This window comes from Cyprinodon tularosa, unplaced genomic scaffold, assembly GCF_016077235.1.
Source record: "Cyprinodon tularosa strain WSP-4 unplaced genomic scaffold, ASM1607723v1 ctg181, whole genome shotgun sequence".
NCBI classification, from domain to species: Eukaryota; Metazoa; Chordata; class Actinopteri; order Cyprinodontiformes; family Cyprinodontidae; genus Cyprinodon; species Cyprinodon tularosa.
The window spans coordinates 864,557-890,664 of NW_024038614.1; the positions used below are offsets into that span (position 1 = coordinate 864,557).

At 38.6% G+C, this 26,108-nt stretch overlaps 2 protein-coding genes across 4 annotated transcripts; one reads left to right on the forward strand and one right to left on the reverse strand.

Moving 5' to 3' along the window:
• Window positions 1-2,477: 2,477 nt before the first annotated feature.
• zgc:55558 lies at window positions 2,478-9,705 on the forward strand. 2 transcript variants are annotated; one of them, XM_038282256.1, is made up of 5 exons: window positions 2,478-2,505; window positions 3,049-3,161; window positions 7,481-7,659; window positions 8,102-8,261; window positions 9,079-9,705. In XM_038282256.1, the coding sequence occupies exons 2-5, from the start codon at window positions 3,051-3,053 to the stop codon at window positions 9,190-9,192; spliced, it is 564 nt and encodes a 187-aa protein (XP_038138184.1). In that variant the 5' UTR covers window positions 2,478-2,505; window positions 3,049-3,050; the 3' UTR covers window positions 9,193-9,705. The 2 variants fall into 2 exon arrangements, with proteins under 2 accessions (XP_038138184.1, XP_038138183.1); XM_038282255.1 differs by lacking the exon at window positions 2,478-2,505 and adding an exon at window positions 2,512-2,762.
• A 2,610-nt stretch (window positions 9,706-12,315) lies between these two features.
• pold1 (polymerase (DNA directed), delta 1, catalytic subunit) lies at window positions 12,316-25,541 on the reverse strand. Of its 2 annotated transcripts, XM_038282254.1 has the most exons (27): window positions 25,390-25,541; window positions 23,235-23,423; window positions 22,994-23,107; window positions 22,706-22,846; window positions 22,360-22,485; window positions 22,009-22,177; window positions 19,912-20,026; window positions 19,643-19,772; window positions 19,342-19,508; window positions 19,134-19,238; window positions 18,457-18,597; window positions 18,249-18,359; window positions 17,936-18,127; window positions 17,638-17,726; window positions 17,446-17,562; window positions 16,356-16,469; window positions 16,048-16,195; window positions 14,784-14,879; window positions 14,544-14,681; window positions 14,146-14,321; window positions 13,877-14,029; window positions 13,677-13,779; window positions 13,450-13,582; window positions 13,023-13,136; window positions 12,827-12,879; window positions 12,652-12,749; window positions 12,316-12,565 (listed from the first exon to the last, which is right to left on the reverse strand). In XM_038282254.1, the coding sequence occupies exons 2-27, from the start codon at window positions 23,419-23,421 to the stop codon at window positions 12,478-12,480; spliced, it is 3,318 nt and encodes a 1,105-aa protein (XP_038138182.1). In that variant the 5' UTR covers window positions 23,422-23,423; window positions 25,390-25,541; the 3' UTR covers window positions 12,316-12,477. The 2 variants fall into 2 exon arrangements, with proteins under 2 accessions (XP_038138182.1, XP_038138181.1); XM_038282253.1 differs by having other exon boundaries at window positions 17,446-17,726.
• Between the last annotated feature and the right edge of the window lie 567 nt (window positions 25,542-26,108).

Genomic DNA, 26,108 nt, shown 5'->3' on the forward strand with positions numbered 1-26,108 from the left:
CAATTCAGAAGAGCTAAAAGCCACTATTAGAGCAACCTGGGCTATCATAACACCTGAGCAGTGCCACAGACTGATCGACTCCATGTCACGCCGCATTGCTGCAGTAATACAGGCCAAAGGAGGCCCAACTAAATACTGAGTGCTGTACATGCTCATACTTTTCATGTTCATACTTTTCAGTTGGCCAACATTTCTATAAATCCTTTGTTTTTATTGGTCTTCAGTAATATTCTAATTTTCTGATATGATGAATTTGAGATTTTCATTTGTTGTCATTTGTAATCATCAAAATTAAACAAAATAAACATCTGAAATATATGAGTTTGTATGTAATGTATGAATATAATATACAAGTTTCACTTTTTAAATGGAATTACTGAAATCAATCTACTTTTTCATGATATTCTAATTTTATGACCAGCACCTGTATATACAACATAAAACAATCAATATACTATATGCAATATATAGTATATAGCTATAGTATATATTGCATTGGCTGGTAGCAGATGGGAAGAAACCGTTCTTGTGGTGTGAGGTTTTGGTCTTAATGGACCGCAGTCTCCTTTCAGAGGGAAGTGACTTAGTTTGTTGCTGGGGTGTGAGAACTCAGCCACAATCTTCCCTGCACGCCCCAGAGTCCTGGAGGCGTACAGACCCTAAAAAGATGGAAGATTGCAACCACTCACCTTCTCTGCAGACCGGCTGACACATTGCAGTCTGCCCTTGTCCTTGGTGGTGGCCCCAGCGTATAAGATGACGATGGAGGAGGTGGGGATGGACTCAATGATGGAGGTGTAGAAGTGCAAATGGGTTCTCATTTGATTTCATGATTTGATAATAAATCCTAACAATGATAACCATTACATACAGATGAGTATCCCTCTCATTTACACTAATTTATGTTTTTGTCACAAAGCTATCAGGATAATGTTTATTTTTTTAACGTCACCACTAGAGGATGCTGAAACATCCCAAAAAGTTTTGTAGAAACTGGTACAAATCAGAACTAATACAAAAAAAGATCTTTGTCTATAAAGATAAAATGTTCCATTTAGAAAAATCTATTGATTCCCTTGGTTAAACTGAGCTTTTGATCAGGGGAGAAAGAAGAGGAGATTAGGGTGACTTGGTTCATAACATGACCATGAGGAAACATATTAGAAGTCAGAGGAGATTAGGCTGACTGGTTTGAGATGACAGAAAAGCAACAATACCTGACTTATCCACTCTTAACCAAAAGTAAAAGGGACAGTTCTGAACACACAATTCAAACCCTGAAGAGAACAGCTAAAGCAGCAGAAATCCATTTCTGTCAGCTAAGACGAAAAAAACCAAAGACACAATTAAAAACAGGCTTATCAAAACTGCACAGAAACAGATTGGAAATGTTGCCTGAATCTAGAGCTAAATGTTCCAAATTTAGCTCTAGATTTTAATATTTAGCTTCAAAAAGATTTTGAAAAAACTGTCAATATTGAACTATTGAACTTGTTGATCACACATTTAGTGTCATGAATATAACTTTTTTTAATGGCTGATTTATTTTACTTGTTCTTTTGTGCATTCTCTGATCATTTCTAAACCATCTTTTAAGAAATGACATTTTTGGAAATGTAATATTTTTGTGACTGTGCTTTTGTATATATATTTTTTATCTGGACCCCAGGAAGACTAGCAGTTTGCCATGGCAACAGCTCATGGGTATCCTTAATAAAATTACCAAATGTAATTGTTACATAAACAATATTATTAGATGTAAAAATGACATGGTAAAATAGGACTTTGAAAAACGAACCCTCTTTATTTTCTCTTTTGAAAGGCTTAAATAAGCCAAAACACTGCTGACAAAATGGGAAGTTAGTTCAATATTTTCTTATTTATTTATTTATTTATTTTTTGTTTGTTTGTTTTCATGATCTAAGGGAGAAGTGATTATTTTCTTATCTATTTTGTTGAAAGTTTTTTTTATTATATAAAAACAGGTTATCTTTATTATGAAGGTTATTATCGCTACATATAATGATGTAAATATAAAGTTGCAATTATCCAAAGTTACCATCAGAGTGCAGTAAGAGCTCAGTCGTCTCGGGATACATTGTTTAAATTAAGAAAAACATAACATCACGGTGCAAATCCCGGGTATAACTTTTCAAAATAAACCATCAAAAGACGCTCGCTTTTAAGTAAAGAAAAATACTTAAATTTTTTATTTTGCAAGTTCAAAAAGATGAAGCGCGACGCCGTTACGTAAAGCTCATCATCAGAGGGCGAAGTTAAAGAGAAGGATCTGCAAGAAAGGGAAAAAACTGTCTGGAGAAGCCGCGCCCAAATTAAGATGTAACTGTTGCTGATTGGGTACTTCTGCTGTCTATGGGTGGGGCTATAAACCAAAGCTTTATTGTGATTGGACAAGAGGGAAGCCTATCTTTGATACCTCATTTCTATTGGTTGCTTTACAAGGGGATTAACGCTTCACTTACAATGAACCTCAGCTGAGAAAAAGTAGGAATTACTACATTTTCTTTCCCGTAGATATTTGTGTAAAGTCGAACATTCTTCCGCTAACCTTTAAGATTGTCCAGCGCGAATAGTCACATTCTCATTTTTTTTCTGAGAGATAAGTTGTCAGACACTTAAGTTTTTTTTCAACCAGTTTTGAATAAGGAAATAATCTTGCTAACGTTATGTAGCAAGCTAATCTCATTTATCTGTCGGAAACTCAACTTTCATTCGCCAGCGTTACACAGCCGCACGGACAGGTAAGCGTAGCTGAAGGCGTTTTCTCTCTTCCAGCGCTCTTTCGCCTCGACTTAGCAGAGATACAAGAGTCTTAACTTAGAGAAAAGCGTCTTTATGGGGAGATAAATCTGGGTTAGACTCCTCGCCATGTCAGTTTAGGGAGGAGAGGAGAGGGGGGGTGGAGGATAGATCTGTTAATGATCACCTGATACTCTTTGGATTAGGAGATTGGGAAATCGTGGCTTTCAGTTTTAACTGAGTCCACCTGTTGATTCGTTCCTTTTTTTTCTTTTTTTTTAAATGCAGGTATGACTGAGTATAAACTTGTGGTGGTCGGGGCTGGAGGTGTGGGGAAGAGCGCTCTCACCATCCAGCTGATCCAGAACCACTTTGTGGACGAATATGATCCCACTATCGAGGTGAGAAACCGCTGATCACAGGGAGGACTCTGCTCCAGGAAGCCTTATTTGCTATAAAATGTGTGGGTGTGTTAGAGTTTTATGCTTGCCTGGCTCTTTAAAGTCCCTGCTGTCTTAATTTGTCATAAATGCTACAGATGCAAAAAGGAGAAAACTAAGAAATGAAGATGTAAAATAATGGTTATTAATACAGAATGATGATTCCCCTTTAGAATTTTGATCTTATGTAAATCTATTCAATTGTTTCTGGATTTCAACTTTACTGTCATGTAGATTCAACCATTACTAGATTATTACAGATTGTTAATTTATGCCAGAATTACTTGATCTTTACACAAAATACTTCAGACATTGAAGTTAGTTGTTTTGCACCCCTTAGCCTTTCTAATAGATGTTGGAGATAGACTTGTTTTCCAGTGTAGTCCTGTTTCTCTGACTGTGACTGGCTGGATGTGCACTCTTCATCCTCTGACATGGGAGCTGGCTTGGAGCTCGTCTGCCTGTCTGTGTGTTTCCTGGACCAGGCCAACTTTTACAGCTGTTTTTTGTCTCCTTGAACCCCAGTCGGCCTTGGCAGATGGCCGCTCACACTGAGCCTGGTTCTGCTGGAGGTTTCTCCCTGTTGAAAGGGAGTTTTTCCTGTCTACTGTCGCTACAAGCATGCTTAGTGTGAGGAATTGTATTCGAGTTAATGAGTTGATGCAATCAACTGGTTTTCCTTAGAAAGAAAACTTTAAATCAATTTGACTGGATGATCTGGTGAACTGTAAAGTGCCTTGAGATGACATGTGTTGTGAATTGGCGCTATATAAATTAGGGCTGCAACAACGAATCGATAAAAAATCGATAAAAATCGACTTTTAAAAGCATTGGCAACGAATTTCATTATCGATTAGTTGTGTCGCGCGATTAATACGTCATCCGCCGTTGTCGTCATTGCCGTGGGGCGCCTGCCCCATCCCAACCCTGTTCTCCCGCGGCGCTCCCGCAGGAGTCCCTCTCAGCGCTGCAGTCAGAGCCGCAGGATTGCAAATGAAGCGCTCATGCGCCGGTATTGACGGCGCAAATTGATCACAATAATTAAAATAGCCTGCGCTTTGTAAAGCGAAAAAAGTCGTAACATGCAACTTTTGTAAAAACAAATTAACATGGCGTGGAAGCACCACTGTTATGATGCAGCACCTGAAAAGAAAACACATTGGAGCCTTCAATGGCAGTGAAGAGAGCTGATCAGCAGGGTGAGCGACCATGTTTGTTTCATTTTAAAGTGGGGAAACGTAACGTTAGTTTCTCAGGTGATGCTTTTCTTACCGTGTTAGTAGGTTACAGACAGTGATAAAGTTGGCTACTTATTTTACTTTTAATTTCATTTGAATTAGCTTAAGCAGCGTTTATATTTTCTTTATAAATAAATTAACTTGCAAATTATGAGGGCAAGGCTTTTAAAGTTTAAATCTTCTGGTAAAGATAAAGTAAAGAAGATCCTGCAATTTATGGAAGTAAAGCAGATTAAAATCCAGCAAGATCAGTAATATGTCAATTAATTATATGCCACATTCCCATGTAAATTGGAGTCTTTGGAGGATGTGTTTTTTAGCACCCCTAGTTCTCTCATTTTTATTCCAAATACAATTTATAATTTGAATCACAGGGCTATTTTTATCTCTATGGTTCAGTATTTTCTCAAGTAGCAACTTTAACTGCTATACTTTCCTGTCTTAACCCATTTAGGCCTAAAACGCCTGGAAAAAACACCTTAAAAACCTATGGCCGATTTTAAAAAATACCCCTAAAACCTGAAGTTTTTCTGTAAATTCAGCAACTGTGTCAACGCCTTAATTATTGATATCTCAGCTTCTGTAGCAGATAGAACTCAAAATATATTTTATCTTTGAAATTCTTCCAAAAAAAAAATGTGAAAAGCAGTAATCAAAAAAAAAAAAAATTCAACCTTTTATTTTTTCCATATGTGATCATGTCTTCATTGAGAATGTGCAATATAAAACGTTTTCAAAATAAAGAACAAACATTACATAAATAACTATCTGATGATTACTTATTAACAGTATTATTATGCATAATAATGCATATGTCTGTGTTATAAATTGCATACAACCTACCTCCAGATGGCCACAAATCTGTCCCGGGACATATTTTGGGGGAACTGCGTCCTGAAGAGAGGTTTACATACACAGCCCAATAAATGTCTTCATCTCCGTCACAGTCACGGGTGACCACTTTGCCATCTTTGCTCTTGTTGGAGTTTGGTTTGTTTGGTCACTGTACCTATTCGTCTCGGTAACTAGATGCATCCAAAGTTCTTCATTAAAAATATGCTCAAATGCCTGCAGCGGTGTGGCGTCTGCAGGCAAATCAACTTTCACTCCAGGTGTGCGGTTGAAAACACTCCGTGCATTGCGGTGGTAGTTCGATTGGTTCAGCGCGTTCAAAGTCATCATTTCATCTATACCGTCATCAAAGCCGACACACTCCTCAAAATCACTGCCTTCCGACAACTCTTCTCTGTCAAACTCCTCCATGTTTGCTTGAAAAAAACTTCTTTCTTCTTGCTTGACTTATATGCTCTCCCGGCGTCAATGGTAGAATGACGCAACAGCACCCCCGGCTTGAATGGTAGAAATGCGGTAATGCTTTCCCGGCCTAAATGGGTTAAAAGGCAGAGCTCTTCTAGTCTAAAAAAACTCATTTGTTGAAATGGGGGGCCCTATTGTTTGAACCCCTTAGGGGCTTTTAAAAACAAAAATGTTTTTTTTTGCACTTTATGAAACAAAGTAGCCTATATTTTGTGGATGTACAGCTACATTTCTCATGTAAGTTTGCGTAGTTTTAACACTAACATTTATTTTTCATATTGCACCAGTACAGTTAATGAGCAACCTGTACTTGTGTGCTTGTTTGTTCTGTCTAAAATGTTTATTTTGGAATAAAGAGGTTAATATAAAAAATATTTTTTGTCCGATTCATCGATTAATCGAAAAAATAATCGGCCGATTCATTGATTTTTAAAATAATCGTTAGTTGCAGCCCTAATATAAATATAAACTGAATTGAATTAATATTTCTTTATGAATCAATCAGGCCATCTTATAAGGAAATATTCTATTATTGGGTTGTTGACATGCTGCTCAGAGCTTGACAAATCTTGACAAGTCTTAAAATGTGTTTTTTTTTGTTTTGTTTTTTTTTTGTTTGCTACAATAAGAGAAACCAAATGTGTTCCTTTTGTTTCCACACACTTTCTTATTTTGTGTGACTGGAATCATAATTTTTTGCGCTTCCTACAAGCAGGACATAATTCTGAGGACGTGTCTCAGCCTAATAATGAGCAGCTTAAGTATTCAGTTATATACTGCAGCAGTTTCTTTTTCAGTACTCTTTTTATGACTCTTATTTGACTGGAATTTCCAGATGTAGATATGAGGCATGGGTTGGTTTGAGTGAAAACACAGTAGCATCTTGGTAGTAGCGAATCTATGATGCTGAAGCTAAAGTCAATTGATTTGACGCTAGCAGTTTGCTAGATCTTCACATATAGCTGGTCTGTATTTGAATGTTTTTAACAGAGGTTCTTCTCCCTTTAGCTTGTCAGATGTGCACTGGTATTAAAACAGTTTCTTTAATATTAGTATCTGCATGTATGTTCCAGGCTGTGGTTTTCTGATTTTATATCAGACAACCAACAAATATTAACCAAATACCACCAACAAAATATTATACTTATAATATTTCTAAAGAGCTGAATTTGTGTTTTTGGGAAGTAAAGGAAAATGTAGGAGCTTTTTTTTTTTTTTTTTTAAGCCAGTTGACCACCAGTGGGAAGGGAACCAGTGGGAGGGGGGCTCTGGCGTCAGTCTTTTAAAGGTTAATTTTACTGCGATTGAACATGCCCATCTTTATGTAGATCCTGTTTTTCTTAAGCAGAGATGCTGCAAATTCATAACTGTGAAATAGATGCAAAGGACATCGCGCCTCATAACAGTGGCATAATTAACACAAGCCATATTTTCACGGATCCAAACCAATTCTTTCTTCTAAGCTGGAAATTATCCCACTTAGATCAGTCGGGGTCTGACAGATTAAAGTCTGCAGCCCACTTAGAATATGCTGTGGATAATCTTTGTCATGCAGGACATGGTAACTCCGGAAAAGCTTTTTGGAGCTCATCAGAAATACACTATCAGTTGAATTCACCCGTCACTCAGATGTAAATCACTGACGTCCTGTTGAAGCATGATGCAGGGCCTTGAATTGCTGGGATGCTACTACTGTCTACCTGAACATTGCTGTTTGTGCTGCAGGACTCCTACAGAAAGCAGGTGGTGATTGACGGGGAGACATGTCTGCTGGACATCCTGGACACTGCAGGTCAGGAGGAGTACAGCGCCATGAGGGACCAGTACATGAGGACTGGAGAGGGTTTCCTCTGTGTGTTTGCCATCAACAACACAAAGTCCTTTGAGGATGTTCATCTTTACAGGTATAGAATGACTAAGAAAAAAAAAAACAAAGGCGGCTCTAAATTATATATTTTCTAATGAAATTGTGCTAGATCTGACATCATACTAGTACTCAGTGGTTTGAGTCACACTTTACCGTAAGATAGACGCCTGGTTAGTGTAGGACAACACAGCTATCAGGGCTATTTCCTGCTGATCAGGAACTGTCCTCGTTTATCGCTGAAACAGCTGAGTGTGGTTAAAATGAGGCCATTTAGGACAACTCCTGTAGCTGTGCTGCCTCTAAGTTTTTTTTTTTTTTTCCTTTTTTGAGTTAAGATTTGTCTGCTCTGTTGCCGTGAACTTTATATTCAATGTGGCCTCTGTATCTGACCCAAATAGGTGGCTGAAAACACCTGCTCATCAAGGACAGCCTCTGACTCTTTGAGGTTTTTATGTTTTATTCACATGTTGTCATTTTAGAGAGCAGATCAACCGGGTGAAGGACAGTGACAGTGTTCCCATGGTGCTGGTGGGGAACAAGAGCGATCTAAGCTCCCGCACGGTGGAGACAAAGACGGCCCAGGATCTGGCGCGGAATTACGGCGTGCCGTTCGTTGAGACTTCAGCTAAAACCAGACAGGTTGGTGGAAACGTGCACACCTGCAGTTCATCTAAGTGAACAATAATTGAAAGGTTCATTCATCAAAGTCGTTCCAGACATACAACCATACACGCACACACTTAAGGATCATTTAGAGAAGTCAATGGACCCAACAGTCATATTTTTGGACTGTGGGAGGAAGCCAGAGTACCTGGAAAGAACCCACACATGCATCGGGAGAACATGCAAACTCCATGCACAAAGACCCCAGGCTGGGATTTGAACCCAGGACCTTCTTGCTGGAAGGCAGCAGTGTTACCCACAGTACACACTGTGCAGCCATCAATTAATTGTGGTTTAAAATGAATGAAATTCCAGATTTCTCTTAAATAATCATAGGCATTTAGGTTGGGCCTAATCCACCTGGACAGCTCTGGAAGCACAAACGTCACACCTCAGACACCTTCCACAAATCACCCTGCAATTATACATGTTGAATGTGCACATTTTTATATCACACTATTTCCTTCCACTACTGATAGATGCAGCATCTGATTAAAAAATGTGTTTGAAGGATGCAAAAAAAAACATTCAAACCAAAAAGACTTTCATGTTTTGTTTTTTTTTATAAGCATGGATGTAAATATTTCAACACTTATTTTCTTGGTTCTTATGAAATGTTTTAGACTCAAAAAGGAATTTTGGGCTAAAAATAAGAATTAATTTTTTTTTTTTTATATTACGCTTGAAACTTTGACTAAAGGTCCAGCAGAAAAATCTATGAAAGTTTTCCAATCCAGTTGTTGGTTGACCTCTGGGTTCTGTGCCACATATATTTTCTGCTTTGGTCTTGCAGGGTGTAGAAGAAGCCTTCTATTCACTAGTGCGGGAGATAAGAAGATACAAGGAGACCAACCGCAGCAACAAGAAGAGCAAGAAAAGCAATCCGAGACGCTGCATTATACTATAGCATACCGAAACGTCTACTGCCAGCATCCCTGAGAGCACTTGTATCTAACTGCCCCCTCCTGACTCGCACACTGCCCCTCAACACGGAGGCGTCAGTGAAAATGGAATCGATTTTCATTGTTGCAACTGTTGCCCAGTCGCCATGTTTGTCATTTTCATCTGCTTAAGGATTTCACTGTAAACTGTGCAGAACTGCACTTTGCACAATAATATGGGGGGAGGAGCTCAGTCTGCGATCGCATTAATTACTTTGACTTTTTTTTTTATCATACTTAAGTGTTTGTATTGCAAGAGAACAAATAAATTCAGTATATTTTGTAATGGGAGGACATTTGCTCAGGTTAGGTTGTTCCATTCGTTTCAGAAATGTAGCTATCACATCTTTATAACAGATCTTTGTACCCTCTGAAACATAACAGCAGTACATCCTTCTAGTGAGTTTGTTTCCCGGGTTCACTTTATACACTTCAGTTTATTAGAATGAATTTGTGCCACTTTCAAAGTTTACTCAGGAATATTCGCCTGAATATTCGCATCGTGTGTAACACTGTGTTTGGTTGCATTTAAAACTCACTGTCTGCTGCCACTTTGTTACAGCACTGTCATGGCATGTTGTGAGAAAAATGTGCATGGTATTAGTTGCACTCATGCTGAAGCCAGTGTTCATCAGTTCTCTGATCTTATGCAATGCTGGATGGCTGGTTTATACAAGGAGGAAAAAAAAGATACAAGGATCTGTCACCAATAGTTTTCTATTTTTGTAGAACTACTTGATGCATCCCCCAGTGTAAAAATAAATAAAAATGCTAAATGCACAGTAATTGATAATCACATCTCAAGTTGCATTCTTTAAAAGCCTCTCTGTATCAATCCAGTCAGTCATTTCATTGTAATGCAGTGTATACAGATCTCTATTAATTTAAATAGATAAAATAGCTTCAGATGATTAAGCATTTTAACAGCTTGGAGGCAGGAAGCTATGCAGCGGTCTGTGGGACCGTTTCGCCTGATGGCAGCTGTTCAAAAGTGTCAGAGGCTGTTAGGACTCAGACAATGTTCAGAGCTCTGCTCCTGCAGCAGCTTTGGAAAGATCCCTGGAGAAAGATGGGGGGATGCTTCTTAGCTCCCCTCACCATCCTCTGCTAGGCCTGAATCTATGCCGTATCACAGCTGTAGTCCCTCTCAAAGCAGAAGTGTTTATACTTAAATTATACAGTAATTATTTTTCAAATCATATTAAACACGCAAGACGTTATACTTATTAAATAAAGGGCCTTTGACCTAATTGGACCATTTTCAGGAGGTGTTAGAAAAACATGGAAAAAAATATCTTAAATAATTGCATAAACAATTTAGGCCTAAACAAAGTACAGGTGCTGGTCATAAAATTAGAATATCATGAAAAAGTAGATTGATTTCAGTAATTCCATTTAAAAAGTGAAACTTGTATATTATATTCATACATTACATACAAACTCATATATTTCAGATGTTTATTTTGTTTAATTTTGATGATTACAAATGACAAATGAAAATCTCAAATTCATCATATCAGAAAATTAGAATATTGTGAAAAGGTTCAAAATTGATGGCCCCTGGTGCCACACTCTAATCAGCTAATTAACTCAAACCACCTGCAAAAGCCTTTAAATGGTCTTTCAGTCTAGTTCTATAGGCTACACAATCATGGGGAAGACTGCTGACTTGACAGTTGTCCAAAAGACGACCATCGACACCTTGCACAAGGAGGGCAAGACACAAAAGGTCATCGCTAAAGAGGCTGGCTGTTCACAGAGCTCAGTGTCCAAGCACATTAATAGAGAGGCGAAGGGAAGGAAAAGATGTGGTTGAAAAAAGTGTACAAGCAAGAGAGATAACCGCACCCTGGAGAGGATTGTGAAACAAAACCCCTTCAAAAATGTGGGGGAGATTCACAAAGAGTGGACTGCAGCTGGAGTGAGTGCTTCAAGAACCACCACACACAGACGTATGAAAGACATGGGTTTCTGCTGTCGCATTCCTTGTGTCAAGCCACTCTTGAACCACAGACAGCGTCAGAAGCGTCTTGCCTGGGCTAAAGAGAAACAGGACTGGACTGCTGGTGAGTGGTCCAAAGTCATGTTCTCTGATGAAAGTAAATTTTGCATTTCCTTTGGAAATCAAGGTCCCAGAGTCTGGAGGAAAAGAAGAGAGGCACTTCATCCACGTTGCTTGAAGTCCAGTGTAAAGTTTCCACAGTCAGTGATGGTTTGGGGTGCCATGTCATCTGCTGGTGTTGGTCCATTGTGTTTTCTGAGGTCCAGGGTCAACGCAGCCACATACCAGGAAGTTTTAGAGCACTTCATGCTTCCTGCAGCTGACCAACTTTTTGGAGATGCAGATTTCATTTTCCAACAGGACTTGGCACCTGCACACAGTGCCAAAGCTACCAGTACCTGGTTGAAGGACCATGGTATCCCTGTTCTTAATTGGCCAGCAAACTCTCCTGACCTTAACCCCATAGAAAATCTATGGGGTATTGTGAAGAAGAAGATGCAATACACCAGACCCAACAATTCAGAAGAGCTAAAAGCCACTATTAGAGCAACCTGGGCTATCATAACACCTGAGCAGTGCCACAGACTGATCGACTCCATGCCACGCCGCATTGCTGCAGTAATACAGGCCAAAGGAGGCCCAACTTAATACTGAGTGCTGTACATGCTCATACTTTTCATGTTCATACTTTTCAGTTGGCCAACATTTCTATAAATCCTTTGTTTTTATTGGTCTTCAGTAATATTCTAATTTTCTGATATGATGAATTTGAGATTTTCATTTGTCATTTGTAATCATCAAAATTAAACAAAATAAACATCTGAAATATGAGTTTGTATGTAATGTATGAATATAATATACAAGTTTCACTTTTTAAATGGAATTACTGAAATCAATCTACTTTTTCATGATATTCTAATTTTATGACCAGCACCTGTACACCACAGGTTTTGACAGTCAGCGATCAAACCAGAGGAGGAGCTGTGGTTTTTAGGTCTAATTGAGCAACCGGTTGAATCTAAAGCTGCTTTAATAGTGTGTTTACTGAGCATTTGTTTAAGTTCTGGGCAGAAAATAATCACTTGACAACAGCTAATGGTTTCACTTTATTTTACAAACAAAAGGCACTACTAATAAATGTATTCATAGAAAAGATGAAAAATTGTGAGACATTTTTAAAGACACAAAAAGACAGAAAATACAGAGAGGATCAGAGCTCCGCTTCGCATTCAGGATGTGGTTTTTTTTATCACCATCCAAATCGAGACACCAGCTTGCTCTGGTCATCCAGATCCTTCTGAACCTTCTTCCTCATGTAGAAGATTGGGCAATCTCGGCTGCAGAGCAGAGGACATCACCAGGGTTACGTTTACAGCTAAACCCCCCCCACTTCCGATTAAACCAGGATAAAGTTTGTCTATACCTGGTGCACAGCACGTCCTCATGAAGGGAGCCCTGACAGCGCTGGCATTGAGTCCACAGGCGAGAGAAACGCTCCTCTAACGTGTTCAGGTGGAAGATCTAGAGAATTAAAAAAGATAAATTGAATTCATTTCTATTCAATAACAAAAATAAAGTTCTTTCAGCTGCTTGAATACCTCTTTTTGATAAAGTTCAGATTCCTTCTTTTTGCAGAAATCACACACGGCCGCTGGAGGGACACAACACGTTAAAAAAAATCCCTTAAGGCAGTGGAATTAGAAAGCTAGAGGTAGTTATCTAAAATAAAATACTTAAACCTGAAGATGGCATTCATAGAAAAAAAAATTAAAAGATGGAGAGCCTTAAACACACCATCAGTCTTGAGGACAGCTTTGCATCCGATGCAGGTGCTTCTCTTCTGAGCAAATGCCATGAGGCCTCCAACCTTCGAGGTCAAAACAGTCTTACAGCGGGTGTGGTCGCCCTCTGAATAAAAAAACAATACAAAAAAAAAAATCACACCACTGCCATTTAATGATTTCTCCAATTATATTTCAAAATTGAGATTTCATTAGAGATCATTTCCTATAAGAATTAATGGTCGATCTGAGAGTGTATTCATGCAACTCCAAACCACATGTCATTTTACAACCACCAACTTTCATGTATATTTGTTTGAGGTTTTTAGATCACAATTTTGACTAAATACATCCAAAAATCTTCAGAAATCCCTTAATTAGCTGTTCTGAAAAACTGCCACTTAAGCAAAAGGTACGACTATTTGTAGGAGCTTCCATACTTAGCAGGACACTCTCCGCCTTGGTCTCCCCCAGGATGGGCTCAAATATTCTCAGCAGGGGTTTGGAGAGCTGCTGCTCCAGGTAGTATTGGGTGTCGATGGGGATATTGTTCTCCAGCACATAGATTGGGTCCTGAAATTTGGAAGAAATAGAAATAAAGTTAAACGTGTCCCAAAAGGGAAATGCGACACCTTAACCAAGGTGGTTGGAGAGAAGGCTGCTTCACCTCTGACTTCATGTACGCCGCTACTCCCTTTGTAGCCTTGATGATGACGTAGGGGACTCTGTCTCCCAGGTTTGGGGCACTACCTGCATCCCTTTTTCTCATTCTGTAAAAAATATAAAATTAAAAACTAATTATTTTAACAAAACAGATTATTCTAAAGCTTAGCTAAAATAAGCTGCTAGGTCATTAGACAAGCCGACCTTTCAGCCAGCTCCACGTGTGCCTGCTTGCCAGCATACTCCTGGGCTGTACGCGTTAGCTCCTTCGTTATAACCAACTGACTGATGTCGATGCGATTGCACAGCAGGTCTGAGATCACTTCTTTTGCATGTTCCACTGCGCCTTGAGGATCTCTGCAAAAAATAAAAAACAAGCATCTTTAATGCAATCTGGCAGTTTTGATACTTAGAAATAAATGCAAATGGAAGCCATCTTTGTTAAACTTCCATGCAGCAAAAGCATCTGCTACCTGTCAATGAGGATCTTTTGTAGACAAGTGTTGATGAGGTTGGCCACTAGAGGGCAGTTGTCTCTGCGGACTGTCTCAATGCCTTTACAGTCCATCTTGTCATGCGTGTCTGGACTGGAGGAGAAATACAAGCCTGCATAGCGCTTCTTGTTGATCAATAGGTATGGGTAGTACACCTGTGGAGATTAAAACAAAGGTCTTCTATTCAAAAAAGCTTCTGTGTGGGTTTCCACAGATTGTAAGAGAGGCCGGTCTTTTTTGTACCATTCAAAAATTACTAAATGACAATCTTTCACCCTTAATCTTAACTAGAAAATGTTCCTCAGGAATCAAGTTTTGGAAGCAGAACTTTAGGAGGCTATGTTAAAATAAAAAAATGCACTTTAGTAATGCTTTACCTTCTCAAACTCCAGTTTGATGGGAGGTGTAAAATGGGATGACACCCACTCAGCAGCTTCCCTCCCAATTTCCATGGCTTCCTTCACGGTGGTGACACCAAGTTTAACCATGACGGAGTCAGTGTCGCCGTAGATGACCTTAAGAGAGACAATAAAATAAAACGTCAATCCTATGATAATAAATTCCACCAAATAATCATAGAAAGCAAACTTTAAAAGAAAAAAATAAAATTATCTGACCTTAGCATCTGCTAAGTAGCCGTTGGAAAGGGTGTATTTGGACTCCACCAGCTGTTTGGTTTTCTCAATCATCTGTCTTCCAAAACCAGTGACACTCTGAAAAAAAATCAAACGGTTCTGATCAGACACGGGTCACATTTAAAAAGATCAGATTCATACTGGATTCAGGACCACATAGCCAAGAGGCCTGGGTCGCATTCTTAAAAAAAAAAATGTTCATTGTTAATAAATAGATAAATGAAATGAAGCATATTTGGGCCACTTCAGGCTGCTGTGTGACCCATTTGTTTAAACCTGTAGCAATCATTTCATTATTTTTTGAAATGCTTATTTTTTATTCTCTTAAATAAATCCTATTCATTCATTTAATAATATTTTCTTATTTTATTTTTCTTCCCATGAACAGACATTTTAACTGTCTTGCTACTTAAATGTGCGATATGACCAAACCTGCCTCTCTTTAAATATTGCACGCCCAAATAGGTCAGGTTTTACCTTAGATTCTTTTTCCTGAATCTCTTCAGATGTTTCTTCAACATTTCAACATAATGTTTGTTTATGCTGCCAATTATTTTCATGAAGTGCACCGCTCCCTCCTGCAGCAAAACAAACACACTACGACGCTGCCACGCCCGCTCTTACAACTAAGATGGGTCCTCAGGGTTCAGACGCTTTCTTCCTGACTTTCAGTATGTTTACAACTGGAACAAAGAACTCAATCTACTTCCTAAACATTAAGGAGGAACATCAGGCTGTTCAATGCTTTTTGAACAGATGAACCTTCAGACACCTGGAATATCTACCAAAGAACCAGACAATTAGAGAGCTCTTCCTGTTATTTTAGCTGATTTTATTTGTTAAAGAATGAATTGATGTGTCTGATTTGACTCAAATACCGTCTCAACCTTTCAGTTTTTCAAACCAGTTAAAGGACCAGAGGATTCATTTTTGTGGCTTTTAGCAAATAGAAATAATTTTAGTAATCCGAGTAAGCACGTACGCCGAACTTAAAGAGGGTGTGATTCAAAGTCAGACATTGAGAAGTGGGGTAAGCTTTCTTCTAAACAGTCTATGTAAATATCTCTACACTTCCCACCTGTTTTGTGGTTTCTTATCCTAAGCCTACATCTTAGTCGTTTACCGTTCCTGCTCTTACTCTACATCTGTGCACAACAATAAAAACAAGGCAAGAAGCTCAAACTCAAATGGAAGACAAAAACAACCATAAGCTAGCTGAGCAGGTCTTGGAACAGAAAGTACTAACCTGCGAGATTTCCAGGCAGGGCAGTTTGCCCACCTGGGCCCCGGTGAAGCCGTACACCGAGTTGGCGCTGATTTTCAGGGCTAACTGTCGACCATCCAGCACCTGCTTCTTGAAAGGGTCAGTTTCCTTCTTTAGCTCTGCTTTAGCCCTGTGGACAGATAGAAATAAATATATGTTGTCCTACTTAGTTTCTAGAGCGTCCACTAAAAGAACGGGTGTCCCAAATATTAAATAACAGCAGCAAATTAATGTTATTTCAATAATATACTGTCTTCATCAGTTTCTTTTAGTTTGAAGGTCCTTCAAACCTCTTTCGGGCAGACAGCAGGTTCTCCTGGATCTCTGGAAGAAGACCTTTCCTCACAGAGCTCTTCACAAACTGGTCGCCTGTGGGGGTCTTAATGAAGTCATCTGAAGACAGTCTGAAAACAAACAAACAGAACTTCACTAAAAGCAAATCCCAGGAGATTTGGTTTGGTGAAATTAGTCATTGGCTGTTTCTCAATTCACAAGAATGCGAGTATGGACTCGTATCCTCGCCAAGTCTGTTTCTTGAGAAGAACACAGGAAAGTGGACTCGAGGAGAACGGAGCATAAATATTGGTCAATTGGAACAGAAACGTACTTGTGACGTCATCACTAGCTCAGCTCGTCTGGAGCCGCATTTCACACCGTTATTAATAGTCTCTTGATAATAATAAATTCTTACTTTTTTTCTCATTTAGTAGGGGAATAATAAATAACACAGTCAGATAAACACAAATCAAATGAACATTTTGCCAAATATAACAACAAACTCGCCATTAGAGCCATCAGTAGGTCACACACGGCTACGCTAAGAAAGCATTTTAAATGGCACAATAAACACATTTAATGAATGTTAATGCCAATGAAGGCCTTAATTTTAAAAAATAACAATTTAATGATTTTTAATTATTTTTAATGACCCACAGAAACCCTGATCTCTGTCTTGTTTTCTTGTGAATGGGAACAGAACTAGGGCTGAGGCTGTTTCACGAGTACAAGAGCACATGAGAACGCACAAGTACACATATTGAGAAACGGACCTAAATGCCACTTAAGTTAAGTAGTCCCATATAACGTTGATTTTTAAAGGATTTTTTTGGACCATTTTTGATCTTCCATTTCAATAAAAACAGATTCTTAAGCTGAATCAGATTTTTTCCTTTTAAAAATCAACAATGATACAAGAAAATACATAAACGGCATTTAACCTTCGCTCAGAAAATGGTCGATAAGGAATTCCAGTAGCAGAACTGTTGCTGTAAAACAGGTTTTTTTTAAAAAGGAGGCGGTTTTTAGCAAACAATGCAATCTTCATTGTGTTGCACCTCTTCCTTGTGGGTTGGTGTTGAGGCAAAGGGAATGAAAACTTACCCCAGTTTTTCAGCAGAGCCTTTCTGCAGCAAGGTAGTGTAGCACAGATTGTGAGCCATCATGATGGACGGATACAAGGAGGAAAAGTCCAGCGTGGCGATAGGAACGCTGTAATATCTACAGGAAAAAAATGCTTTTAATAATCTGTACCCCCCTGGAGAGCAGGAGACCTTTGGACACAGAGGCACATACCCTTTCTCTGGCTCGATGACTGTTGCTCCTGTGTAGTCTTCTCCCCCCTCTGTCCTCACCACAGGCATTACCAGGTCCTGTTTCATGGCCTAAAAAGCACAAACACCCTGGTTTGTGAGTTTGCTTAGCATCCATGAATGAATCTACTCATGCAAACATGCCAGCATCTGTAAACTGATTGTAGTCAGTTGACGTCCAAAATGAGATATACATGATAAATGTGTCCCAATAGATTTCGAAGGTGAAGAATCCCACAAGCAGAAATAAAATTAGCGGCATTTAGGTTTGTGATTCCCACCTGTCGCAACAGCTGAGAGACGACCTTGATTTGTTGTCCTCTTGAGAGCAGGTAGGTGAGAGGCACGCCGGTTACTCTGGCCATCTCCATGTAGTTGATCACGCACATCAGTTTCTGCAGCAGGCGGAGCGGAAGGTAGGCATCTTTCAGGCAGTAGACAGCAAGGCGACGCCGCGTTTGTTCGTTTCCATTCTGCCGAAAAAGGAGGGAATCCATGCAGGTAAAAAAATTAATTAATTAATCAATTAAAACAGGGGTAGTTTAATCTTTGAATACAAACAATAAATAAAAAAAGAACAAAACTAGGCCTTACCTGCAGATCGGTGATGATTGAGTGCTGCACATCTTCCTTCTGTTCTTGCAGAAAATGGAAACTGACAGCGTTCAGCGTGTAGGAGCGCAGTTTATAATCCCTGAGAAGAACCTGTGAGAAAAACACTACTAAATGATCCTGGAAACGCTTTTCACTTAATCAGTGAATTTGAATATTAAATGTAAAAAGCTCAACTCTGAGCGCTCACCTGCAGCAGGTCAAACTGAACTCGACCCTCCATGTTAATGGTCTTGTTCTCTCTGCGTCCCATCTGCTTACTCTGGAAACTTGAATCTCGCAGAACTGATTTGACGCCTCGCATTCGGCCCAAGTATGGGAAGTAATTCACCTGAAAGAAGATCAAAATGTAAGTAAAACTGGTAGGTTTTAGTCTGAGCTGAAAAGAGGATTATGAATAGATCTGCTGCATATTAAAGGTTTTAAGATTCAATAAAGTTCTCATCCGTTGTAGAGAAATGGGCATTTTACGACAAAAGGTTCTGTTTATTTAAAGAAATGTATAAAGCAGAGTTCCTACTAATCTCTAATACCAAAAACTTAGGCTTGTAGAGTGAAATTCCCGAAGCTATTAGGATAAACTCAACATACAAAGATTATACCATCTTTTTTGTTCTTTAACCTTATTTACACACAATCCCCCACCTCCCACCCAAACTCCAGAGTTTTCCAGGATTTACGGCCATTCTAATAATAAAAATCAATCATAAAGACAATCTTAAATTCAATTAAATTCATTAAATAAATTTGAAGGTGGATTTGCAGTTAAATTTATTTTGTAATGCCACTGAGTAAAAGGTTTTCTATGTAACAAAGAGGAACATCAAACCACAGCTGGAACTGCTTCAAAAGGCTTTTTAATCGAACCTTCAAAGCAGCTGCTCTGTTGAGCAAGTAGGGAAAGTCAAAGTTCTGGATGTTGTATCCGGTGATGATGTCTGGATCCACAGTCCTCAAAAACTCCGCCCAGCTCTGTTCAGAAGAAAAAAAAAGATTTAGTTGAAAAGAAATAAAATAAATGTTAAAATCTGCTGCATTGGTTTCTTTTTCCTCCTCCTGGAGGCTGAGTCTCTACCTCTAGAAGCTTTTTCTCCTGAGTAAAGCATAAGATCTGCGAGCCAACGATGCTAGCGCAGGACTGGAGGGTGAAAACAGTCCGGATGAACGGCTCGCTCTCACCCTGCCGTTGGACCATAGAGGCTATCTGAATCACTGGATCCTTATCCGCTTCTGGGAAGATTCCTAGATAAAAAAAGAAAGAAAATTTCCTTTAAAAAATATATATCTGCTCACACAAGTCATCATCGGCGTGTGTCTGACTGGGTTCTTCTTTCTCAGTTAAATAATGTGGAAGAAAGCAAAGAAAAAGAGATTACCCTTTCTTCCTGCGCACTCTATGTCAAAGCTAAGGACCCTGAGTGGAGCGATCTTCTGCCACTCTCCTTCTGCAGGGTGACTTATCAAGTCTGTCCATCCAACATCTACTTCATACTGACAGAAAGAGACCTGCAGGACCAACACAAAAGGAGGAGAACAGTTGTTTTACACTGCTGACAACCTTAACCAGTGGGAAAGAGAAGTGACTGAGAAACTGAGGCAAGGATGGATGGAGAATAGGTACTGATGGAGAAAAACACCAACCAACCTTGCCTGGAGTCAGAGAATCTGTGGCCGCCGAGCTCTTCTCCTCACGCATTCTGTACTTTCCTTTGGGAAGTTCAATCCAGCAGCATCCAACTACATCACTGTCCACCATGAACCTGGGAAACACCAGCAGGTTTGTTCATTTAGAACTGAGGTCCCCAGACAAAATGGTACCCATAAATCCATGCCCCAAACCACTGGCTGAGTATACAAACATCAATCAACCAAAGGTGTAATAATCAGAACAGCATCAACATCCAAAAAAGGTTTGTTCATTTTTAAATCATGCTTTTAAATCTGGAAACACTTTAACATAAGTATTCAGTGTTTCTGTATCATTTCTGCTTTGGATCTCAAGACCCCGTACTGGTTGATCAATGACCCCAAGCGGGGTCCCAACCCAAGCTTTGGGACTCAATGATTTAAAGTGTATTTCATTACGATATGAAGGATTTACTTAAATCAAAGAGGTAGTTGTATGTTTTGTTTTTTTATTTTAAGACAAACATATTTAGGATTTTAATATTCTAATTTCCATTCAAATATCTTAAGCTCATTCAGGTTGGATGGTGAGATTCTGTGAACATTATTATGCAACATATTCTAACCCTTTCTAAAAGATTGAGACCCTTTTCACAGTCTCTCTCGATAGACATTCTTTTTTTCTCCTACTCCACTAGGAGTGATACTATACAGCCGACAGATTCTTGAACCTGAGCTGTGGATCACTGCAGCTCCTCCAGAAGCACCTTCTGATTCTCCTTGTCCAGCTATCATTCAGGAGGTCAGCCATACCTTGGAAGGGGGTCACTACCAGATCCATCCTGGAAGCACGAAGCTCATTTGCGCAACCAGATACACATCCGGGTTTCCTTTATTAATGTAATTATAGTTCTAAAATTAGTTATTAATATCCTTAACTCACTAAAGAATACTAATAAATATTTTCAAAAAATGTTATGACTTTTCTGAGACAATTTTGATGCTTTTTAAATTTCTCAGTTAAACATCTGACGTCATCATCAGACATGATCACATTAGTCCGGCAGATATGATTAAACCATGTTTATCTTTTTTTTTTGCCATTTCTTTCTTTAGATTACGCCCTACATACCATAATGTTAACACGAAAGGAAAAAATTAAATTCAAAGACACTAGATTTATGTTAATTTATATTTAAATCGAAAGCGGAAACAGTTAGCTGCTGGAAGTAGCATAGGATCCCATTTCCGGTACAGATTGGGGACAACGAGTGATAAACCAGGAAGGATTTTAAGGCATTTATTTTCTCAGGAAATACATTATTAACCTTTAACACATTATAGTTTAGTACACTTACTATTTTTGGGGTGGGGGGGTTATTTATGTATTTTTTTCTAAATTAAAATCAAAGGCGCCCTGGATGTATATCTGGTTGTGCATACGCAAAAGAGCTGATGGTATGGATCGTGCTTCTGGGACAGATCAGGTAGTGACAGTAGATCTGCAGTTTTATCATAGTTAAGGCAAATGGCTGATAGGTATTAGAGCAGAGGGCCTGAACATAAACACATGATAGTTGGTTTTTTTTTCTGAGCACAGAGATTCACCAACATATTACTAACAGATTTCACTCAAAAATTAACTTTCTGTTGGAGATTTTTTACTTGGTAGTTTTGATTTTTTATCATTAACTGTTTGTTGCCAGTAAAAAAAAAAAGAAAGCTATTACCAAAAGTGGCTAAAGTCCATGCTTACTGTTAATGACTGGATGGATATAAAACATATTATAAGACTTTAGGATATAAGACTTGACATGACCATCAGAGGAAGGCGCTTAGTAAGGTCCTTGGTTATCCCTTTCGAATATGAATCTTTTAATTCAAAATTTTAAGTTCTCTTTGTGATTAATAAAGTATCTTTGAATTGTCTGCATTATGTCTGTGTTCCCTGTTATACTCCAACACTTTTCATTGTAAATAATACCGTGTCAGACTTTCCATTCTGTTCGATGTAAAACTACTGAAAAAGCCGATGTTGTCTTGATGACAAATATTTCCTCTATAATTAGGTGCTTTTTCAAGTAAAATAAAAAGATCAAAATTTAACCATACCAACCTAATTTCAAAATCTATGTTGGCCTCATAGGCCTGGTAGCTCTGGACTGGAAATGGTCCAAACTTAAAGCCCTGTTCCAGCAGTCGCTTTGCAGGCGCGATGAGACGAGGCATCGCCATCGTTATCCGCAAGAAATCCAGGCTGCGCTGCCCGTGGTAACCGTACATGCCTTCAGTCGAAACAAAAGAGAAGCTTTGAATTTAATTTTTACTAAAAAACATAAATACTCCCTTAATATAGGCTTGTTAATCTATTATGGCTTCCATTCATTTACAAAATCAAGCTTTCTAAAGCCTGATTAGTTTATGATAAATACAGATCTCTCTTAAAACATGAATTCAATGTTCTTACTCTCTTTGCGGCAGATGTCCACAGCGAGCACCGTGATGGATATATTGTCCTTATTGGAGCGCATGTCCTTAAGAACCACAGAGTTCAACTCTCTTTTAAATTCACCGAGGTAGTTAGATGAGAATCCTAATAAAAAGAGAAAAAAGAAAAATGAAAATGGAAATCCTGCAAGAGGGATTATACAGGTCACAATAATTTGCATCTAATAAAAATAAAATGAACAAAAGTTTGACAGCTCAGAACAAAATAATAATTAATAATAATATTTTTTTGTTGCAAGCTTAAGCATGACATAAAATACAGTTTAACATAAAAATCACAATTGAGGCTGGGGTAAAGTTCTCACCGCTTGGTGCAGGAACATAGAAGTAAGGCGCAAAGCCGTGAACATGACAGCACACACTGTTGCCGCTGTCAGTTACACCAAACATCCGAATGATTGGTACTTTTGCTTGTGATTGGCCTGGCATGCCAGCTACAGAGTTACCTGTAGGACAAAAAAAAAAAAAAACTGTTATTTTCCATCATCTTACAGATCTTGGTCCACCTCTTCAGGTATTCTACAAACCCAACTTTTTTTCTCTATCTTTTATTTTTACAGAATGCATTATTTAGATCTATCTTTCATACTTGCCGAGGTAATAGTCTAGATCAATCTGCTGGAACACTAATGTTTCAGAGGATGGGTCCAGTGTGGGGGCATGAGGCCTCCTCCAACGTGGGTTTAGGTCTGCTGAGAAAAGGTCACCTGATGGGACAGGAAGGTAAGTCAGTATTTAGACCAAAATAAGTTAAACACAAGATCGCTAAATGCCAATGTGTGGTTAAAGAAATGTATTAAAACCTCTGTTTTTTTTTTAAGGCCCAACACTCACCAACAGGAATGACATCATGTCCTGCCTGTCCCTCCATGTCCTCCATATCCATCCCTGCCTCGTCAAACATCAATAACTCTTCCTCAAACTGGGATGGACTATCCTCCCATTCGCCATTCACTTTACCTCGCTTGGCTTGGGACGAACCTCCCATGGGAGGGCCACCATTACGGCGTTTGAACTCCATACCTGTAAGCGAAGGAATTTAAAACAAAAAGGCCATAAATTAAAGGAATACAAATAGAATAGGGGCTGAATATACTTGATTAAAAATTTTAAATATAAATGTAAACTAATGTATTTCCTGTTAGAGGCGGAATACAAACCAGGGTTGTATACCTTACGTCGAGACATCAACACAAACCGTATAGCAAGAGCTACAATAGTTTACGTCAAATAATACTCAACTGTTAGTAGGGGTGCAAATAATAATCGTTTTGTATCGATGAATCGATCCAACAGCCGATGATCCGATGTATCGATACGTTCATAAGAGAATCGATTCGTGTTTTGTTTTTTTCCCTCCGGTTGATTTTTAGCCATTTGCTCCTGGACGTAATTCTGACCCCCATGCTGCGGTGGCGCTAAACCTATTTTGCCCTCCTACCTCGCTTCCTTTAGCCACTACCCTCTTTCCGCTTGCACACACGCTTGTTACCATTTGCTGCTAGTGCACTTTTGCACTCATTGAACTGATTTTGTTGAGTATTGTTGTCTATAGTGATTGTAGTATAGGCCTATTTTTGTTACTTAATCTTCTAATGCACTTATGCATTAATTTCAGTATTTTTTTATGCAAGGCCTTTCAGAATCTATAACACAGAGGTATTATTATTTTTCAGTGAATGAGGTCTTCATAGGCATAGGTGGAGTACTTCTGTTATTTGCTGTTGTTTCTCAACTAAAATGCAGAACGATATTACAGCTTTAACTGATTTATTTCAGATTTGAAACACTGTCTAGCCTGTAAGGTGTAAAAAAAAAAAAAAAAAAAAGATTAAGCAATTAATCGAATCGTATCTGGGTTGTATTCTTGAATGTCTAAAATAATCGAATCATTGGGTCAGGAAATTGATGCTGAATCGAATCGCCATGAGGGGTGTGATTAACACCCCTAACTGTTAGGAATACATCTACAAAAAGAGTAATTTCTATTTAGGGAGGAAACAGTTAATTGGATGAATTGTTATTAATCGCCTATGGAAATAATCTTAGACTAATTTAGTAACTGGAGTAAAGAGGCTGGAAAACATTCCTTTAGCTGATAGAGCAATCCAATTAGAACAGTAATTATAGCAAAACAGTAAAACAAAATGTAAACATTTTGCATTTAAGATTTTTAAAAGTTTTTGTTTCAACATGTTCAATTTCTTTTTTTTTTTTTAAAGAAAACCTTTAAGGAACCTTTGACTATCCGATTGTTAGTCAATTAATCGAAAAGATAATTGAGAGAGTTTTAATTGATTTGCTAAATAATTGTTAGTTTCAGCCCTAGTTCTATTAACCCTAGTTCTATTAATCAAATGCATCACTTGGAAACTCTTGTTTACAAATGCTCACCAACCAAATCTAACAGAATGTGGGCCATTTTTGCAACAAAAAAGGAAATATTAGTCTTTAGATGTGCGCTGATCAGCAGACACCCCTAAAGGTTTGTGATTGCATCAAAAATGTTTTCAAAAAAGTTAAACCCTGGGGGGTTCAGATTGTGCAAGCTTTGAATTTTTTCAATCACAGAAAATCAAAATAAAGTGGACTTTTTGGACAGTTTTAACATTACACTTTCAAGAGGTTTGAATACTTTTCCAAGGCACATGGTGGAAGTATCAACACGCTCAACACTTTAGGAAAGAACATGAAAAGAAGCTAAAATGTGTTCAAGCAACTACGGCTAAAACTAAAACGCAGCAGCAAATCAAAGAATACTTTTACATTATTTGCATATTCAGTAAAGAAAACCGAGGTAACGCGATGCCTCCGAATAGAGAGCATTCTTTACTTTATAGCGAGCAACAAAAGGGAGCTAGCAAACTCCGATATTAACACAAGAATGGTCTCGCGCTGCGACAGATCTTAATTACATAAAGGGTAACGCTGGATTAATCTACCAAATAATTATCGACAGCAGACACATTTGTAATGATATTATAATTACCTCTAAATCTTGCTCTTCCTCCAAAAGCCCCCTTCTGACACAAGCTCCCGCCACTCTGGTTTAATTCGCGAGATTTTAGCGTTGAAAGCGCGGAAAAATTTCCGCGTTTTCGCTGGGTCTGAAATTAAAGGAATAGACGACGACGTCACAGAAAAAGGCGGAAGTTGCACTGACTTCACAGCCGTCGCAGCCATAGATATCCATAATAAAGGCTAGATGTCTTACGGCGGAGTCTCAAACGTCATCACCGGGCGGCCATCTTACCTCAGGCAGGCTTTCTGTTGTGCTCTGTGGTACTTAATGTAAGGTGAGTGATCAGCACGGACACAAATACTCTTATCTCATTGAATTCTTGACGGATTTACAAACAGTTTGGTTTCTTACAAACGTTATGAACGTGGCTATAATTCTTGATGCTTGAACATGTCGAAATTGCAGATTTTCTTGTCGAAAAAAGACTTGATCGTGCAGCATAGTTGTGCATCACGGTTACTTGCGCAAGTTATCAATAACGATTGTATGACAATTAATCTTTAGTGTAAATTACAATCTTTGTGGATGTGGTTGTAGCTATTAGTTGGCTAATAACAATAATCTCAGTGTTGTTGGAGTTTCATTATTAGCCTAACGTTAGCTGGCTAATAACAAGAAGCTGCGAAGTGAGACCTAAAGTTAGTAAGTTAGCAGCTAACGTTACAGTTTAGCTAGCTGCTAACGTT

What these genes read in the sequence shown, in the direction of transcription:
- zgc:55558 (XM_038282256.1), top strand. Translation starts at nt 3,051, where the DNA reads ATGACTGAGTATAAACTTGTGGTGGTCGGGGCTGGAGGTGTGGGGAAG. An exon ending in GAGGATGTTCATCTTTACAG is followed by an intron (nt 7,660 to 8,101) that starts GTATAGAATGAC and finishes TTGTCATTTTAG; the next exon opens with AGAGCAGATCAACCGGGTGA. An exon ending in CTTCAGCTAAAACCAGACAG is followed by an intron (nt 8,262 to 9,078) that starts GTTGGTGGAAAC and finishes TTGGTCTTGCAG; the next exon opens with GGTGTAGAAGAAGCCTTCTA.
- pold1 (XM_038282253.1), bottom strand. Translation starts at nt 23,421, where the DNA reads ATGGAGTTCAAACGCCGTAATGGTGGCCCTCCCATGGGAGGTTCGTCC. An exon ending in GCTACTTAGCAGATGCTAAG is followed by an intron (nt 14,682 to 14,783) that starts GTCAGATAATTT and finishes GTCTCTCTTAAG; the next exon opens with GTCATCTACGGCGACACTGA. An exon ending in CACGTGGAGCTGGCTGAAAG is followed by an intron (nt 13,780 to 13,876) that starts GTCGGCTTGTCT and finishes TATTTTTTACAG; the next exon opens with AATGAGAAAAAGGGATGCAG.